Source organism: Chiloscyllium punctatum, chromosome 2, assembly GCF_047496795.1.
Source record: "Chiloscyllium punctatum isolate Juve2018m chromosome 2, sChiPun1.3, whole genome shotgun sequence".
NCBI lineage: Eukaryota > Metazoa > Chordata > Chondrichthyes > Orectolobiformes > Hemiscylliidae > Chiloscyllium > Chiloscyllium punctatum.
Window position 1 is genome coordinate 140,630,119 of NC_092740.1, and position 20,072 is coordinate 140,650,190.

Genomic DNA, 20,072 nt, shown 5'->3' on the forward strand with positions numbered 1-20,072 from the left:
ATGAGAATGTTGGATGAATGATACGTTTGTGAATAGCACAAAGATTAACCGGGTGATTTACAGTGAGAAGGAAGTTCTTAGGTTACAGGAAGATATAATCAAATCGGTCTGATAGGCAGATTAGTGGCAAATGGAACTTAAACCTGACAAATGTGAGGTAATACACTTTGGAAGAAGTAACAAGACAAGGGAGTACTCAATGAATGGCAAGATGCAAGGAAACTCACAGGAACAGAGAGATCTTGGGGAGCTAGTCCGCAAATCCCAGAAGATGGAAGGGCAGGTTAATAAGGTAGTTAAGAAGGCCTCTGGGACACTTGCCTTTATCACTTGAGACAAAGGTTATAAGAACAGGGAGTCTGCATTGAGCTGTATAAAACATTGGTTAGGTTAGACCACAGCTGTCATACTGTCTGCAGTTCTAGTCACTGCTCAACAGGAAGTAAATGATCACACTGGAGGGGATGCAGAGGAGATTCACCAGGAAGTTGCCTGAGATACAATATTTCGGTTATGAAGAGGAGCTGGATAAGCTCAAGTTCTTTTCTGTAGAGCAGAGAAGTTTAAGGGGACACCTGATGGTGGTGTATAGGATTATGAATGGGAGGGACAGGGTGGATAGAAAGCAGCTGTTGCCCTTAGTTGAAGTGTCACCAACAAGGGGCACACTTTTAAAGTGAAAGGCAGGGGGTCTAGGGTAGGAATTAAAGAAAACGACTTTGGTCCAGAGGTTAGTGGGAATCTGTAATGCATCTGGGAGGATGGTTGAGGTGGTAACCTCATAACTTTTAAAAAGTAATTGGATGAGTACCTGAAGGGTCATACATTAAAAGCTTTAGGCCAAGTGCTGGAAAGTGGGACCAGCAAAGGCAATATAATATGTTTAATAGTACAAATATAATGGGCTTTATGGCCTCTCTTAAAAACAGCAAGGACAGAGAATAACCTTGTTAAAGGGGCAACATCCTAACATAGCATTTAGGACATAGTGGTCACTATCCTAGGCTGACAAAGCATGATCCAGAATAAAATTATTAATTGGGAAAGCTAAATTCAAATGGGAGAATAGGGACATGGAAACATAAGAACATGTGTAGGCCATTCAACCCATCAAACTTGGTCTGCCATTTTATATGATCATGGCTGATCAAACACTTCAATGCTGTTTGCCCAGACTTTCTCCTTAACACTTTACGTTGATGAGGAAAACTTCATCAACTTCTATTTTAAATTTACTCAGAGTGAGTTTACAAGGACAGTATCTGGACTGAATAAATCAGAGGCAGAGGTTGGTAGGAAGGATGATGGCTGAACAATGGGCTACCTTCAGAGCTGAGTTATTTCAGACTTGCGTGTGTTACCTCAAAAGGGAAAGGGAAGGCAAAAGATGACAGCTGTCTGGATGGAAATAAAAATGTAGAATCTGAAGAAAAAAACATGCTTATAGGTGATGTTAGGTAGAATCAGGCTAAGCATGGAAGTTTCAGGTCGGTAGCTAACGTAAAAGCAAATCCCTAAGTCTTCAGTAACTGCAAAAAAAGGATGGTGAAAGTAAAACTAGGAATAATGAGGGATCTGAAAGTAAATTTACACACAGAGGCAGAGAGCATGGCTGAAGTTACAGAATTCTTTGCATCCATCATTATCAAGGAAGAAGATGCTACCCAGTCCATCAAGGCAGGGGAGGGAGTTTGGATACAGGATTTAAATTTGAGAAGGAGGAGCTATTAGATAGCACTGAAAGCAGAGAAGTCACCAGGACAGTACTGGATCTATCCAAGGATATGGAGGGAAGTGCAAGTGGAAATTGCAGAGGCAGTCATCCTAATTTTCCAGAAGTCTTTAGATTTAGGGGTGGTGCTGGAGGCTTGAAGAATTGTGCACATCACAACCTTTCTTTGAACAAGGTTTAAAGATAAGCCTAGCAACTCAGATCAGGAGGTTTCACTCCAGTGTTAGATTGTCTTCTACTTAGAATCATTCGTCACAAAAGTAAGAGTCTCTTGGGTACTTGTGGGTTATTAAGGACAGCCAGCATGATTTTCCTATGTAAATATGAATGAAATGAATGAAAAGAGAAAATCATGTTCAACTAACGTATTGGAATTTTTTTGCAGAGGTAACAGGTTGATGAGTGTAACATTGTTACGGTTGAGTGTCGTATTGGTACATGAACTTCCAAAGACATTTGATTCAATGCTACACAACACTTACAAACAAAACGATAGCTCATCAGATACAAAGGACAATAACAACATGGATATGAAATTGAGTGTTGTGAAGTTGGGCAGGCGGTGGCCTCATGGTATTAGCGCTGGACTGTTAAGCCAGAGACCTGGGTAGTGTTCTGGGGTCCCAAGTTCAAATCCTGCCATGGTGGAATTTGAATTGAATAAAAAATCTGGAGTTAAGTACCTACTGATAATTAATAATGTATTGCCAATTCTTGGAGAAACCTATATAGTTCACATGTCCTTTAGAGAAAAAGAAAACCTGCCATCCTTACCTGGTCTATGTGTGACTTAAGATCCATAGCAGTGTGGTTGGCTCTTAAATGCCCTTAGGACAATTAGGGATGGGCAATGAATGCTGAACTAGCTAGTGATGTCCACATCCTGTGAGTTAATAAAAACAAAATAATGGTTAATTTTCAGATGCAGCAAGATGTCTAATGGAGTTCTCCATCGGTCACTATTTGAAGCTTTTCTTGATATATATCAATGACTAAGACCTTAGGCACAATTTCAAAGTTTGTGAATCACACAAAACCTGGTTTCATTGTGAACTGTAAGGAGGAGAGAGTAGATATTCAAAAGGATATTGAAACATTAATGGAATGGGGGGAGCTGTGACAGATGCATTTCACTACGCAAAATGATGAACTGATTCATTTTGGTTGGTAGATCACAGAGAGGCAATATAAATTAAAGGGGTTACAGGAGCAGGGGGACCTGAATGAATATGTGATAAGTCATTGAAGGTGGCAGGACAGGTTGAGACAGCAGCTAATAAATGAAACAGCATAAGGATTTATTAATAGAGACATAGAGTCTAAAATAAGGAGGTTATGTTGACTTGTTCAAAACACTGGCTTCACCTTGAGCATTGCATACAGTACTGGGCACTGCACTTTTTGAAGGATATGAAGAGATTGGAGAGAGAGCAGAAAAGGTTCCAGGTATGATCCCAGGAATGAGGTGCTTCTATTTTGAAGACAGATTGGAAATTTTAGGACTGTTTTCTTTGGAGAAAAAGAAGACTAAAAAAGATTTTGTAGAGATTCAAAATAGTGAGAGGTCTAGACAGAGTAGATTGTGAGAAACTGTTGCAATGTTTTAGACTTTTCTCCCCCAAAAAGTCACTTGGAAAAATACACTTGGTTAATTGAAATACTCTATATTAGTGAATCCCTGCCTCTCCTGCTCATTGCCACCCTCTCCCAAACTATCAGTATGTGAGGTCTCAGGATATGATTGGTGAGAGGCAGGAACAGCAGTATTGAATGGAGAGCAAGGTGCACATTGAAGGGTTGTGGAGATAAGCTGGAGATTGAGAGCCAGTCAGTGAACAGGAGGATCAGCGAATGGGAGTGTTGGTGAAGGTGAACCAGAGGGAGGGTCTGCCAATGACCAGAAGAACTGGTGATCCAAGTAGTCAGCCAGAGAGTGAGAATGTTGGACACTGGAGAGTTAACCAGCAACTAGGAGGGTCAGAACTTGGGATGGTCAATGGGCTGCTCTCAAGCAGTGCCAATCAGCAATCATGCCATGAAACAACCCTTGACACTAAACATTAATACCGGCCCTTTTAACTGACCAACATTAGGTTGAAACAACATAAATTGGGAAAATTAAATAGAATCATTGATATTACTTTGATTATAAAATCTCTTGCTTTGTTTTGGCATTTAGTGGAGGCAAGACAAAATTACATTGTAAATCAATTGAAAGATTTTACTGGTTTTGAGTAGAGGCACCTCATTAATTTGTCACATTAGTAGTGACAACTAATACTCAAGAATCAATCACATCAGTAATTATCAAAAGGTCTTGATGTAATGTCAGTTTCCTCATATAAAATGAAAAGTTTAAAAGATCATCTCATCGCAATATCTGGTTCCCTATTCTTCCTACACTTAATATAATTGGCAAAGATGATTCATAATTATGATTAGAGCTGATATAATTACCAACTAGTATGCTACGGAATTATATTCTGCTTTGGAAATCCAAAGGCTATAGTAGGTGAGGATTTCATTATCACCAGCTCACCGTTTTATTGTATGCTTAAAATAAAATTTTCTCAATATGGGGATCTTTGGAAAGGCATTTATTTGTGAAGTGTAGTCATACCAGATTTGGAGCATTAACTCTGTTCCTCTCTCCGCACATGATTCCAGATCTGCTGAGTTTCTCCAGCACACTCAATGTTTATTTCCGATCTCCAGCATTTGTAGTCTTTATTACAGTGAAGTTGAGGTTGCTGTCTTGAGAGTCAAGAGCCTCCAGGATTTTTTTTGAGGTTAGCTAAAATTACATAGATTTTAGAAGGAATAAGTAGCAACTGATTCCAAAGACTGAAGAAGGACCAATAAGCAAATGACGCAGATCTAACTTCATTTACATGAAAAAGAACCAGAGGCAACATGGGAGTAAACCTTTACACAAATAGTGGTCAGGACTTGAATTCCCTCCCTCCATGAAATTGAAGTGGATCCAGATTCAAATTAGTGGTCAAAAGGACTTGGCTAAATATTTGGAGGGCAGAAAAGGTAAGGATTGGGTGGGTGTGCAGTGGGAGGACAGATTGGGTTTGTCTTTGAAAGAACTGATAAAGCCTTGATTGGCTGACTGTCCTCTCTCCATCCTCTGTTATTCTATCAGACCCAAAACACATTGCAAAGTCCCTCAACAGAAACTCTTGGGGGTTTAAAGTGGGCAGGTTTGGGGCAGCACAGTGGTTCAGTAGTTAGCACTGCCACCTCACAGATCCAGGGACCAGGGTTCAATTCCACCCTCAGGCGACTGTCTGTGTGGAGTTTACACATTCTCCCTGTGTCTGCGTGGGTTTCCTCCGGATGCTTTGGTTTCCTCCCCCAGTCTGAAGATGTGCACCTTAGGTGGATCGGCCGTGCTCGATTGTCCATAGTGACCAGGGAAGTGCAGGCTAGATGGGTTAAGCATAGGAAATGCAGGGCAAAAAGGGAAGAGCTGGGACTGGCTGGGATGCTGTTTGGATGGTTGGTGTGGACTTAATGGGCTAAATGGCTTGCTTCCAAGCTGTAGGGATTCTATGATTGTAGAAGACCCAGTAACAGGGAAAAACCAAGAGCCAATGATTTCTCTCCCTGAGCCTGCTAAAATGAGGCAAAGATGGTAAGTTCTTATTAAATGCCTGAAGTAGGCTGGAAAAGTGATCAATCAGTACCTGTCCCCAGTATTCCTGTAACTTATTCTATTTTAGAACTGCATATTACTGTGGTGTTGATTAAAGTTTTATGTTCACAGAAAGTGGGATGCGATAAAGAAATTGGCTCAAACAAAGTGGATGACAAATGTGGAGTGTGTGGTGGGGACAATTCCCACTGCAGAACAGTGAAAGGAACATTTACCAGAACACCAAAGAAGTCGGGTAGGAAAACTCTGATTTATACTGAACTTTGTCTTTAAAGTATGGTTGAAATATTGCATGAGAATTTCCAGGAGTGTTTTTTTGCAATCTCCTATGGAAGTTACTGCTGATTATAATCCACCCTGACCTATGTTAGAGAAATATGATTGGAATATCTTTCAGGAATAGTTCTCAGCTCCATAAACTTTAGTAGAAGATCAACTGAATCATGTAAATTGGGATTTTCCCCCCGTCTTCTGGTGGCTGATCAGAGCTTCCGGAGTGGACTTGTGAAATACATGCGATGTACAGGGTTATTGCAATGTTCACTAGTTTGTAAAACATGCTGTAATCTATGGGATAGGGGGCAGCTTAGTCTGTTTCTGAGGCAGCAGTTAATCTAAGTTATTTCTTTAATGCCATTTGGGCAAACCTCTCCTGTGCATAATGCACAATGAAAATGTTGTTACACAATTACAAACCATGCCAGAGGAAATTAGCTCAAACTGGGTGGTTGCAAAGGGACTACCTCAGTTGAGTTGAGCAGAGAGAATTTCTACAATGTCCCCAGTTCCCTACAAATGAAATGTACTTCCCCCCCCCCCCTCCCTTCTGCACCTTCATTTGATTCTATCAGAGGTATTTTACCTTATGGGCTGGTTACACGTTCCCATTGTGGCATTAACATCTTTTACCTTTCTGCTCAGATCCATGTTGTATTTCAGTAGGTTGACAACTCTTCCATATCAGCCTAATCAACTACTTTTATTCCTGCATCAATGCATATCCAGAATTAATGGCATGAGGCAAGTAGAAAGTTAACGTTTCCAGATATAGAACTGTCAACCCACTTAATTCATTCCCATGTAATCCTTGTGGGTCTCCGTAACTGCATTGACCATTATGAATACAAGAGGATATAACAGAACTGCAGTTCTTATGAACTGCTGCTGTTCACATGCATTGCAATTCATGTGACCGACTAGTGCTGCACACATACAATCTTTGTATGGTCAAGGGGCCAGAATTGAGTCATAAAATTCTACATCACATCAAAAAGCCCTTCAGCCCATTGAGTCTCTGCCAGTGAAAAGGCCCATCCAATTATTCTAATCTAATCCCATTTTCCAGCACTCGGCCCATAGCCTCGTATGCCTTGGCAATTGCAACTCTGTGTCTAAACACCTCTTCCCTTCTGTGTGGGTGGCTGTCTTGACCACGTTTCCAGGTGGTGATTTCCAGATTCCTCCCGCCCTCCGTGGGAAAACAGTTTTTCTCACCTCCTCTAACCTGCCTCCCTTTTACCTTAAATCTGTGCCCCCAGAGTTTGGTCCCTCCACCAAGAAGAAAAGCTTCTTCCTATTTACTCTGTCCCCACATTACTTTATACATCTCAGTCATGGCCCCCATCCCCCCACCTTGTCTGCTGTGCTCCAAGGACAACAACCCCCAGTCTGTCCAATGTCTTTTCCGAACTAAAACTCTCCAGCACAGGCAACATCCTGATAAATCTCCTCTGCAATCACATCCCTCCTATATTGTGGAATCCAGACCTGCACACAATACTCTATTTGCGACCTAACCAACATTTTATACCATTCCAGCATTACCTCTTTGCTCTTAAACCCCTATGCTTCAGCTAATAAAGGCAAATATGCCAAATGCCTTCTTAACCACTTTATCTACCTGTCCAGCTACCTTAATGGACTGATGGATATGTGTACCAAGTTCCCCAGGTTCCCCAGCATGTATTCCTTGCCTTGTTTGCCTTGCCCAAGTCACCTCACATTTATTCTGATAAAGTTCCATTTGTAACCATCAGCCCATCTGACCAGCCTTCCCCAAAGGCTCCTGCCATTAATCTTTCATGTCTCCTTTATGCTTTCCTAATATCTTTTTAAAGTTTCTTCTTGCACAATCTGGACTCTCGTGGGTTTCTGCTGTTTTGAGGCTTCAGTATCTATCATAAACCAACCTTTTTTTCTTTTTTCCAATCCTATATCTCTCTTACTGAAGGGTTCCCCATCTTCAGACAAATTCAATGCAGATTGCAACTGATGTTGACAGTCTTCAACATCTCCTCAGGCTTGCAGTGAAGCCATTCAGCTAGTTATAACAAAGCCTTTGTTTTAGTGCATCTATGTTATGCTGATTTAGGAATAGTGAACCTCACTATATATTGTAGCCTCTCTTTAAGGTTCCTTATTCAGTGTCCTCTGGAGCAAGAACGGAGACAGAATTCTGACCCCTGTCCATCTGGAACCCGACATCAGCCCCACAGCCCGTACCCTCCCCTGTGACAGGGTGTTCCACAATCTGACCTGTCTGAGGGAAATCCTCCCGACTGTCACCGGTGTTATCACATCCTCATGACCTGATATTACTTATGCACTAATGAAATTAAAATCATCCTTACTCATGCATGCATTGGGATTGTTGGTACTGACCTTGATGGCGATTTGTGAACTATTTGTGAACATTTTAGGAAATCAGACAATATAAAAGTTCAGCCTTGAACATATCAAATGGGAAAGCAAATTTTGAAGTGCTTTTATGAAGTGCTTAATTCTGTTCCTAGTTTTTTAAATGAGCTGATAACGTGGCAATTTGTTTCTCATACAATTCCCTTTCAATTGGGAACATTACAGAACAGTTTTTCAGAAATGATAACCTCCGTTATCTGTTTAACTCATCAGTGACTTGACATCTGGCTAATGTTGCAACACTGGATGAATCTATTTGGGAAAAGTTTCAAAACAATGATAACTTTTACAGAGACAGATAGGATTGCTTATCCCTCTTGTAGATCTTGCTTGAAGTCTGGCTTTTAATAACTTTGTTAAAAAGTATTTAATGAAGGCACGTGTGATAATAACAGCTCTCTCTGGACAAGTTGGAGTAACTGTGCCTGGTTTGCAAGACTTGGATCTTGAGCCAAGGCAGCGACAAGCCAACACTATACTTTCAGAACTTAAAAATCCTACAATTGTTGTTTGTTTCTATAATTATTACATTATAAAAGATACATTAAAGAGAATTTTGTGTATGTTGGTAAGAAGGAAGCCACCAAGGTTTAGAAATGGCTGTTTTAATGGATAATTGTGGTGACTGTGCTGCAGCTAACCATTACCCAAACCTTTTCAATAGGTCAAAAGTTAAGCAAGAGATACCAAAATGAATTTGGAAAAACATGTTTGCAAGTATCCAGTTTGGCCTGAGCTGGACATTTCTCACAATCGTGTTTTCAGTTTTTTTTAGATTAGATTCCTTACAGTGTGGAAACAGGCCCTTCGGCCCAACAAGTCCACATCAACCCTCCGAAGAGTAACCCACCCGGACCCATTTCCCTTTGGCTAATGCACCTAATACTATGGGCAATTTAGCCTGGGCAATTCACCTGACCTGCACATCTTTGGACTGTGGGAGGAAACCGGAGCACCCGGAGGAAACCCACACAGACACGGGGAGAATGTGCAAACTCCACACAGACAGTCACCCGAGGCTGGAATCAAACCTGGGACCCTGGCACTATGAGGCATCAGTGCTAACCACTGAGCCACCGTGACAATGATTTCCCATCTTCAAATAACTGTGTCTGGTGTCCTCCACTGGGTACATGCAGTATTAATTCTTCCCATTTGATTCTGAGTTACTTTGTTTTGCATAACTTTCATGTTATTTGACAAAGAAAGGGGAGCAGTTTCCAGTAAAACTGACAAAACCATTGTATTTAAGGGCGAACGAGAAGACGATTCATTTTGCCCAAGGGAGCTAGAAACCTTGATATCTCTGAATCAAGGCACTCGAGAGTTCTTTTTGGTAAGTAATCACGAGGAGCAAAGGAAGGGGCATCAGAGCATTCATTTTGCAACAGTGCTCTTCATTCAGTCCATTTGCAGGCTTGGTGATCATTCAGGGCCAGTAAGTCATCACATCACAAGCTGAACAGTCAACGGACCTTGTGACAAGCACGTACAATGTTATTCCTCCTGGTCACAGAGTAAGGTTTGACCTGTGTGTATGTGTGGAGCATGTCACAAGCCTGATTGACAATTTTAACCAGAATTTGCAAAATGTATATGAGCGTTTTGATGCCTACTTCGAATCAACCTTTCACTAGGATGCTGTAGTAATCACCACTATGTTTTCTTTCTTTTTGCTTCTGTCATTGACCTTAACACATGCAAAAGGCTACTTAAAGATGTTTGAGATCCCATCTGGTTCTAGACATGTGTTCATCCAAGAAGACGAGGTTTCTCCTCACATTCTTGGTAAGTACTAACCTGCCAATGCTTGACAAGATTGCTCAGCATCGGTTACATTTTAAGCACTGTATCTGAATGCACTCATTCCTATTGCAAAGATCTCCTAATGGTAACTAACACACATACAAAGAGTGCAAAGCCTCCTTCTTCTGAACTGTGCAGCGCTCATTGTACGAAATACACACTTAGTGTAGATTTCTACTTGTATAGAATGGTTTCAAGACTTCATCCATTTGTGCTCATATGATTTTTCAAGTTTGGACGGAAAATCTGTGGTGGATTACATTTAAATTCCTGATATGTATTCCCAATTGTCAAGGTTCAGCTTCAGAAGTAACTTTGAGCCAGTTTACTTGAATTAAAGATAGCTTGTTTTCATTAGCATGCCTGTTGCATATAATATTGAAGTACTTCAATGATGTGGTGGTCGAGAATTTGACAAGGACCTTACACAAAGACAGCATATTGCTGGGCTGAGACTGCCCCAGAAGTCCACCTGTGCTGAACCAAGAAAGTAAGGACTGCAGGTGCTGGGAATCAGAGTCAAGAAGTGTGGTGCTGGAAAAACACATCCAAGGAGCAGGAGAATCGACATTTCAGGCATAAGCTCTTCCTCTGGAATTCAAACATTCCCGATGAAGGGCTTATGGCTAAAACACTGCTCCTGCTCCTGCTCCTCGGATGCTGCCTGACCCACTGTGTTTTTCCAGCACCACACTTTTTGACATCTGTGCTGAAACACAAAGTAACACTATCTCCATTCCTTGTCTCCTGTTTTTCTCCTGAAGGCGATGTCTCCTTGCTGGGGTACAATTTTAAGAACTACTTTATCTTGCTCACATGCCCATTATTCATCCTAAAGCCTAGAATTGCTGACTTGGAAATTATATAACAGGTAGAGCTCACCTCACTCCACTCCATTCTACGCATGTTCAGTTTCTGATAGAAATCTCCTTCCTAGCAGGTATTATTCCATTGCTGTTCCTTAGATTAGCTAAGTCAGTTCAAACTGAGTGCTCCCTACAAGACGACGGTCAAGCTGAGCAGTTTTGTTTGCCATGGGGCAATGCCAATCCAAAGAAACTGTATCAACAATCATTTCAAGCAGAAAAGCTAGCCCAGTCTTAGATTTGAAAGTGGCAGGGGGGGAGCTCACATTGGTTTAGGACAGGTTACCACAGAGCTCAGATCTGGAACAGGAGGACAGAATATACAGACAGAGGAGGAACTCTGATCTGGAACACGAGGACAGAGAGCTCAGCTTGAATTTTAGATTAGATTTCGATTTCATTACAGTGTGGAAACAGGCCCTTCGGCCCAACAAGTCCACACCGACCCGCTGAAGTGCACCCCACCCATACCCCTACATTTACCCCTTACCTAACACTACGGGTAATTTAGCATGGCCAATTCACCTGACCTGCACATCTTTGGACTGTGGGAGGAAACCGGAGCACCCGGAGGAAACCCACACAGACACGGGGAGAACGTGCAAACTCCACACAGTCAGTCGCCTGAGGCGGGAATTGAACCCGGGTCTCTGGCGCTGTGAGGCAGCAGTGCTAACCACTGTGCCACCGTGCTGCCCAAAATATAAGTGGACAGAGAGCTAGAGTCTAGATGAGGTTAGCAGAGATCTGGGTTTGAGACAGATGGACAATGTTTATGTTTGGGGCAGGTGAACAGAGTTTGTGTCTGGAACAGATGAACAGAGAGCTGGATTTGGGACAGGCAGAGAGAGCTTGGGTATAGTATAGATGGGCATAGAAATGGATTTGGGATAGACCCCGTTTAATCGGGAATGGCTGAGTCAGGAATGCAAGAAGAATACTGGAGATGCTGAAGATTGGAAATAAAAACAGAATGTGTTGGAAAATGTCAGCAGGTCTATTAGCATCAGTGGAGAGAGAAGCAGAGTCATTGTTCAGAATAGTAATGTGACAGAATTGTTTGAGGTCAATTAAGGAATCAAGCAGGGATGTGCTATCACTCCCAGCCTTTTCTCCATGCTCAACAAGCTTCCCAGTGGTGTGGACATTGTCTCTGAAATGTGGACAATGTGTAGACACCAACTCGAGACCCATCGATGATGTTTGAGATGGATTCTCCTCATCAGATGAGAGGGCAGGCATACTAACATAAATATCCTTGAAGCAGCTAATAGCATAGCATTGGGCCATGACCATCCAAAACTAATTCCACTGGGCTGTCCGCATGCTCAGAATGCCTAAGATCAAAACTGCCAAAGCAAATCATCTTCACTCAGCTCAAGGAGGTCTCTTGCTCAAGAGGACAGAAGAAGCAATTCAAAGACATCCCTCAAGAAGTGCAACATAGATGTCAACAATTGGGAGACTCTCATTCAGAAGAGGTCACTCATCCATCTCTGAGGAAGGATCATTGGACCCAAAACGTTAACACTGATTTCTCTCCTCAGATGCTGCCAGATCTGCTGAGTTTTTCCAGCAGCTTCTATTTGTGTTTCTCATTGAGAAGAAACTCACTAGTAGGAAACTTTTGTATGAAGGAACAGAGGTCCATGAGAACACCCATCAGCTAGAGGAAGGATGGAAAGGGAACTGGAGAAAGGAATGCCAATGACCTCATGCTCAAATTCCACCTCGAGGAAATATCTCCAAATGTGTGGTTGAAGATGGTGTTCTAGGATTGGGCTCATAAACCACACAAGGACCCACAGAACCCATGACCAGTGACACAGAATTACCTCAGTGGACAATCATACCCATTAGTCATAGAGATGTACAGCATGGAAGCATACCCTTCTGTCTAACTCATTCATGCTGACCAGATATCCTAAACGAATCTAGTCCCATTTGCCACCATTTGGCCCATATCCCTCTAAACCCTTCCTATTCATATACCCAGTCAGATGCTTTTTAAATGTAATACGTGTACCAGACCCCATCACTTCCTCTGGCAGCTCATTCCATACATGCACCATCTCCTGCGTGAAAAAGTTGCCCCTTAGGTCCCTTTTAAAACTTCCCTCTCTCACCTTAACACTGTGCCTTCTGGTTTTTGATTCCCCCACCCCAGGGAAAAGACCTTGGCTATCTGTACCCCTCATGATTTTCTAAACTTCCATAAGGTCACCCCTCAGCCTCCAACGCTGAAGGGAAAACAGCCCCAGTCTATTCAGCCTTTCCCTCTAGCTCAAATCCTCCAACCCTGGCGATATCCTTGTAAATATTTTCTGAACCTTTTCAAGTTTCACAACATCACAACAACTATAGCAGGGAGACTAGAATTGCACACAATATTCCAAAAGTGGCCTAACCAATGTCCTATACTGGCACAAAATGACCTCCCTACTCCAATACCCAATGCATTGACCAATAAAAGCAAGCATACCAAATGCTTTCTTCACCGTCTTAATTACCTGTGACTCCACTTTCAAGCAACTATGTATTGTACTCCAAGGTCTCTGTTCAGCAAAACTCCCTGGGACCTTACCATTAAGTATATAAGTCCTGCCCTGATTTGCCTTTCCAAAATTCAGGACCTCATATTTATCTAAATTAAACCTGCCACTCCACAGCCAAGCAGCCCACCTGATTCGTGAGTGATTGCAGCTGAGGTCAGTGGAGAGAGAAATAATGTTCTGGTTTCGAGGCTGAAATGAGTCTTCTTCAGAACTTAATTTGAAGAAGTGTCCTTTGGACCCAAAACATTGACTGTTTTTTTCTGTCTCCACAGTGCTGCCAGATCTGTGAAGGCACTTTCAGTTTTTAGTTGTATCAGGAATGTTGGACATCATACCAGTTAAATATTGCATCTTGAACAGGCGGTGTGCCAGTTTAATATATTCCCTGTAAATAACTACTCCCGCAGTGCAGCTGTACCCCAGTGTACAGTCAATGTCAGCCATGATTAATTGCCTCAACTCAGTAGTGGGGCTGTGACCTATGACATTTCTAATTCAGGAATAAGCCAGCACTGACCCAAAATGTAGTTGGCTATTACTGAATAATGTTAATGTTAATGCCCCAAAATAACTGCAGCACATTGTAGTACAAGTGTTGAGGTGAGATTCAGTAGCTGAATTTTAGGTGGACTGTTTGTTTTGGGTGTAGTTTCCATTATGCTTTGATAAATAATGTCAACAGAAAATTTTCACAGTTCCTCCGTGAATATCATGAAAATGAGGTCGAATGCATATTAGTTGGTGCATCTTAAGAGCTCCCTTAATAGTTAAGCCAAATTACTCAGTATATAGGTTAGCTGTCAAGAGTAAGAGGATTGAATGATTGATTCTGCCCTCTACTGACTGGCCTGATCTCTGCCGAGGCAATGGTTTGGAAACCATTATTAGCTTCAATACTGATTGGGTTGAGTGAAGCATTAGCTGAGCTTTGATTCCATACTGTTGCCTGGTGATTGTTGTGAGAAGTGATTACTCTGCTTGATCTTGCTGGCAAGTGCATATGTAGATGTCAGATAAGGTCCTGATGGAGCTTGGCTTTTGTATTTTCCATCAACAATGATGAATCTCACTTATTTGCTGAAGAAAAATTGCAAAGGAAAGTGAGCCTCATGATACAGAATCTCACTATTCAAAATTAAACCCATTCAATAGGAGAGGGAAAAACATGGAACAGAGAAATTAAAAGCATTCAATGAGCAGAAAAATCACAGAAAATTAACTTTGATCAAGATTTCTGTCAACTTTCCTTCATGAATTTAGGATATAGATATATCCTGGATCCTAACCCTCCTGACCCTCCAATATCTTCATTCTTCTACCGAAGCCAATTGTCCAGAATCCTGACTCTCCTATCAAAGATCACCCTCTCATTTCAAACATCGTCCCTATAGCTCATTCTCCGTAAACTCAATTCTCCTATTAAGAGGCATCTATGCAAAACCCTAATTCTATCAGCCAATTCCTCTACTATGCTAACTGTTCTTTAATAACTACTCTTTCCAGTCTCAGACTTGGCATTGTGTGCTTCCCCATTCTCCATCGTCTCTCCATGGTCATGGTTGTTGATGAGAGATGAAATCTTTAATCTGTTTGAAGACCGTTTTATGTTGATATAAGCAATACTCTCAATATATTATTAATGAACACAGCTCACTGCCGTTTCTGTATATTTGGAAATAATTCTTTTGACCTATCCATCTGATATTTTAATGCCATATAACACCTTTCATTCAATATTCCTGAAATAAAACAATTTAGTAAAATTTGGGTATGCCTTTGTTGTAAGTGGAAAATGATTTGCTGGAAAAGCTCAGCAGGTCTGGCAACATCTGTGGAGAGAAATCAGAGTTAGCATTTCAAGTCCGGTGAACCCAAACCAGACCAGAAACGCTAACTCTGATTTCTCTTCACAAATGCTGTTGCCAGACCTGCTGAGCTTTACCAGTAACTTCTGTTTTTGTTTCTGATTTACAGCATCTGCGGTTCTTTCAGTTTTTAATGACTTTCTTTGATTGCCTTTATCATATTTATTGTTATCCATTTATGCACAAAAAGACCTTCATTTTGTGTCCCAGCTGTCAAGAACCAGGCTACGGGTCACTACATCCTGAATGGGAAAGGATACAAACCCAAAACAAAGGTTTTTATTGAACTGGGCGTAGAGTGGGCATACACCTTGGAGGATAACATTGAAACTCTGCACACAGATGGTCCTTTGCATGATCCTGTTGTGATCCTGGTGAGTGACTCTCCTGACCTCTTATTCATCAAAGTGCCAGAATTTTGATAAGGCTAACAACTTTAGATCTCTGGAGATTTTGCAACCCCAGAAATTAGATAAGTAGAATGAAGCAAAAATCATTGATCTCCAGTTTCTATCAAGAGAGTGCAGTACGGAACTTATGTAGGACACTGTTAAATTCTTTACTTTGACCCATGCAACTTGTATTGATATGGGAAACATTAGGGAGGGGAAGTTGGCATAAATATTTCAGACAGTTCAGTTTTATCAATCAAGACAGTCAACAGTGGAGTGCTATATGGGCAGGGAATTTCATTTTTGATGACTCAAACTGAGCAGTGTAGCTATTCATATTTTATGCAATCCTAATATTTTCTACAGAGCAGGGAGAACTATGTATTATGCCAAGCTGTCATTGAATGCTGTGCCTTTTGGCCAACATGTCTCTTTGCCAAATTCTTATTAATTCTTGGATTACAACAGTTAACATTCATTGTCTTTAATATGGTGGAACTTCCCGAGTTGGTCCAGTGAAGTGCAATCAGATAAAAGTCTGGAATTGTCCAAAAATGAAGTAGTTTGTGAGCTGCCCTGTGGAAGTCAGTCCACCATCTGAAAATAAGTGCCTTCGAGTTAGGAACATGCTAGTGGAATGTCGTTACTTTATCTTAAAGGCACTGGAATACAAAATGGAGTAGGCAATGCTTCAGTTGGTATTGAGCTTTTCCAGACCCTGCGTGAACTCTATGTTCAGTTTTTTTGGTATCCCACATCTGAAAGGTTATAGATTTATGGGAAGATGCAGAAGAGAAGGTTCCTTTCCTGCCCATTTTGACTGTGTAAAAACCAAAGGAACTGCAGCTACTGTAAATCAGAAACAAAAACAGAAATTGCTGGAAAAGCTCAGTAGGTCTGGTAGCATCAGTGAAGAGAAATCAGAGTTAATGTTACGGGTTGGGTGACCCTTCCTCAGAATTCTCTAACTTTTCCAGCAATTCCTTAATTTTGTCTGTGTGGCTCTTTATCCAATTAGTTCCATTCCACTGCTCTTTCCCAATAATCCTATAAGTTTTTCTCTCACTGAAAGTACTTATCCATTTCCCTTTTGAAAGGCATTATTGATGCAACTTCTCCTCTGACATTGCATTTCAGATTATAATAAGTTGATGCTTATTTTCCCTTTTCTCCTGATGTTTCCAGTTCTCTTACCACTTCTGGTGTATCCATTGGTTACCAATCAGTATCGCTTCTGACAACAGATTTTTTCCAACTCCATCTGACAGACCCATCAAAACTTTGAACACTTCTGGTTAATCTCCCTTAAGCCTATTATATTTGAAGAGCACTTTTCTCAGCTCTTTAATGAACTAAATCTTCGACCCTTGGGAGCATTCTAGTATATCTCCTTTATACCCTCTCGAAGGCCTTGCTATCCTTTCTAAAGACCTCTGTCAGAATCAATACTTCAATAAGGGTCCAACTGAAGTTGTATGAAGGCATACTTTGTTTGCCTTTGTATGCCTTGCCTTTATTTGTAAAACCAATCATCTGGAAGGGCTTTGTAAAACTGACTTAAAGCTGTCCTGCCTCCTTAAAAAAGTTCATACATGTATAGTTCCAAGATTCTCTGTTTCTGTACGTACTTTAAAATTACATCTTTTTGTTTATTCTGCATTTCCTCACTCTTTCTACCAAAATTAACCACTTCTCCCAGTTAATTTGTATTTGCCATGTCTCTGCCCATTTCATTAATCTCTCTGTGTTCCCTAGAAGTTTATCAAGAAACCTGTTCTGCTCCCCACTATTTAATGCATTTTAATATTTTGTGTCTTTTTCAAACTCTGAAAGTGCACTTTTTATGTCTAAAAGCAGGTAACTAAAACAAAAAGACAATGAACCCAGCACTGATCCCTGGGGTACACTACTTTGAATTCCATCCAGTATGAACAAAAAAACAATTTAACATTGAGTGCTTCTTCCTGTTCCTTAGTTTTGCAACCGTACAGCCACTACCCCCATCCACGAGTCCGCTATTTCACCTGACAATATGATCACAACTGATCTTACGAGGGAAGAATAATCTATGGGATGGATATGAACAGGTCCAGAATGATTCAAATGTGTTAAATGAGTGGGCAGGTATAATGTGGCGTAATATGATATTAAGCTTGGTAGCAAAGAGAGGAAAGCAAAATATTTTTTAGATGGTGCGAAACTAGGGAATGTCAGTATTCAGAGAGTGTTGAGTGATCTTGTACATGACTGACAACAAGTTAACATGCAGGCACAGCATGCAATTGGGAAAATAAATGGTTTCCTCCTCCTCTTCGATTCCCTACAGTGTGGAAACAGGCCCTTCGGCCAAACAAGTCCACACCGACCCTCTGCATAGTAACCTATCCCCCCTTGTGACTAATGCACCTAACACTATGGGCAATTTACTATGGCCAATTCACCTGACCTGCACATCTTTAGATTGTGGGAGGAAACTGCAGCACCCAGAGAAAACCCACACAGACATGGGGAGAATGTACAAACTCCACACTGAGACTCACCCAAGGCTGAAATTGAACCTGGGACCCTGGCACTGTGTGGCAGCAGTGCTAACCACTGAGCCACTGTTTGTCAGCCTTATCATAAAGGGACTGGCGTGTAATGGCAATTACGTTTCACTGCACTTGTACAGATTCTTCATGATAGCTGTCCATCGAGTGCAGTCCCCAATGAAACATGCTTCACTTTGTTCCCCAGTACAAGACAGACCACCACACCCTTTTTTGTTGGATTCCAACCATACTGATCAAGGAACTTCCTTTTACACATTTCAAAGATTCAGTCAGCTCGTAATCCTTCATTTTTGTTTCTCATCAATACTCCAATGAACTTGTATCTTTCTGCTGATTGCCTGCAAAATTACTCCATTATCTCAATAAGAACCAAAAAGACTGAGGATGAAAGGCGAAATACAAATTGCTGGGCAATCTCAGCAGGTCTGGCAGCTTTTGTGGAGAGAAATCAGAGTTAATGTTTCAGATGGAGTGACCCTTCCTCAGAACTGAAGGAGGAGAAAGTGAGGACTGCAGATGCTGGAGATCAGAGCTGAAAAATGTGATGCTGGAAAAGCGCAGCAAGTCAGGCAGCATCCAAGGAGCAGGAGAATCGACGTTTCGGGCATAAGCCCTTCTTCAGGGCTTATGCCCGAAATGTCGATTCTCCTGCTCCTTGGATGCTGCCTGACCTGCTGCGCTTTTCCAGCATCACATTTTTCAGCTCAGAACTGAAGGAGTTATGAGGAAGGGTCACTCCACCTGAAACGTTAACTCTGATTTCTCTCCAGAGATGCTGCCAGACCTGCTGAGCTTTTCCAGCATTTTAAACATTTATTTCCCATTATCTCCTCTAGCCATTTAGTGACCTTTGATTTTCATCCAACGCAGAAGTAACTGCTCTGTTATTTCCCCAAATCAATTCTTCCTTTGAACCCTCAAGTACTTTTCAGGAGTGGCACAGTGGCTCATTGGTTAGCACTGCTTCCTTACAACACAAGGTTCGATTCCACCCTTGGGTGACTGTGTGGAGTTTGTACATTCTCCTTGTGTCTGTGTGGTTTTCCTCTGGGTGCAGCGATTTCCTCCCATAGTCCAAAATATGCAGGTTGGTGGATTGGCTATGCTAAATTACCCATAGTGTCCAGTGATGTGCAGGTTAGGTGGATTGGCCATGCTAAATTACCCATAGTGTCCAGTGATGTGCAGGTTAGAGTCATAGAGATGTACAGCACGGAAACAGACCCTTCGGTCCAACTTGTCCATGCCGACCAGATATCACAATCCAACCTAGTCCCACCTACCAGCACCTGGCCCATATATCCTTTTAAATGTTGCAATTGTACTAACCTCCACCACTTCCTCTGGCAACCCATTCTACACATGCAACATCCTCTACATGAAAAAGTTACCCCTTAGGTCTCTTTTATATCTTTCCCCTCTCACCCTAAACCTATGCCCTCTAGTTCTGCTAAATTACCCATAGTGTCCAGCAATGTGCAGCTTGGGTGGATTAGCCAAGGAAGGGCAGGGTTACAGGGATAGGTTGGGGTGTGCTTCAGAGGGTTGTCTGGACTCGATGGGCTGAATGATCTGCTCCCACACTGTAGGGATTCTATGACTGTACTTTTTATCTTTCTAATAGCGCAGCAATATGTTTACACCATACCTGCTAACCCTTTACCTTTTTATTTAATTTACAGTTGTTACTGAGCACTTTCTAGTCAGCAACATAAAAATTGTTTCCCTGGTAGGAGCCCAGTCTCCAGGACTAACATTGCTGCATGACGTGATAATGCTGTATAGTTACTTGTGAGTATAGCTCACCAGTCTACATTTAACACACTCTGTCCATTTACATGCATGTAGTTTAAACCAGGTAAAGAGTTAAAAATCTCACAACACCAGGTTATAATCCAACAGGTTTATTTGGAAACACAAATATGCAGTTGTCATAGGAATTC

At 41.6% G+C, this 20,072-nt stretch overlaps 1 protein-coding gene across 4 annotated transcripts in view; it reads left to right on the forward strand.

Moving 5' to 3' along the window:
* LOC140490928 (A disintegrin and metalloproteinase with thrombospondin motifs 3-like) overlaps positions 1–20,072 on the forward strand; it is a 257,036-nt gene that overhangs the window by 210,292 nt on the left and 26,672 nt on the right. For all 4 annotated transcript variants that reach the window (XR_011963229.1, XR_011963230.1, XM_072589151.1 and 1 more), the window contains 3 exons: positions 5,508–5,631; positions 9,801–9,881; positions 15,396–15,559. Coding sequence is in view for 2 of the 4 variants with exons in the window: in XM_072589151.1 (XP_072445252.1) it covers positions 5,508–5,631; positions 9,801–9,881; positions 15,396–15,559 (369 nt within the window). In the remaining 2 variants the exon portion in view is untranslated. The remainder of the gene's footprint in view (positions 1–5,507; positions 5,632–9,800; positions 9,882–15,395; positions 15,560–20,072) is intronic.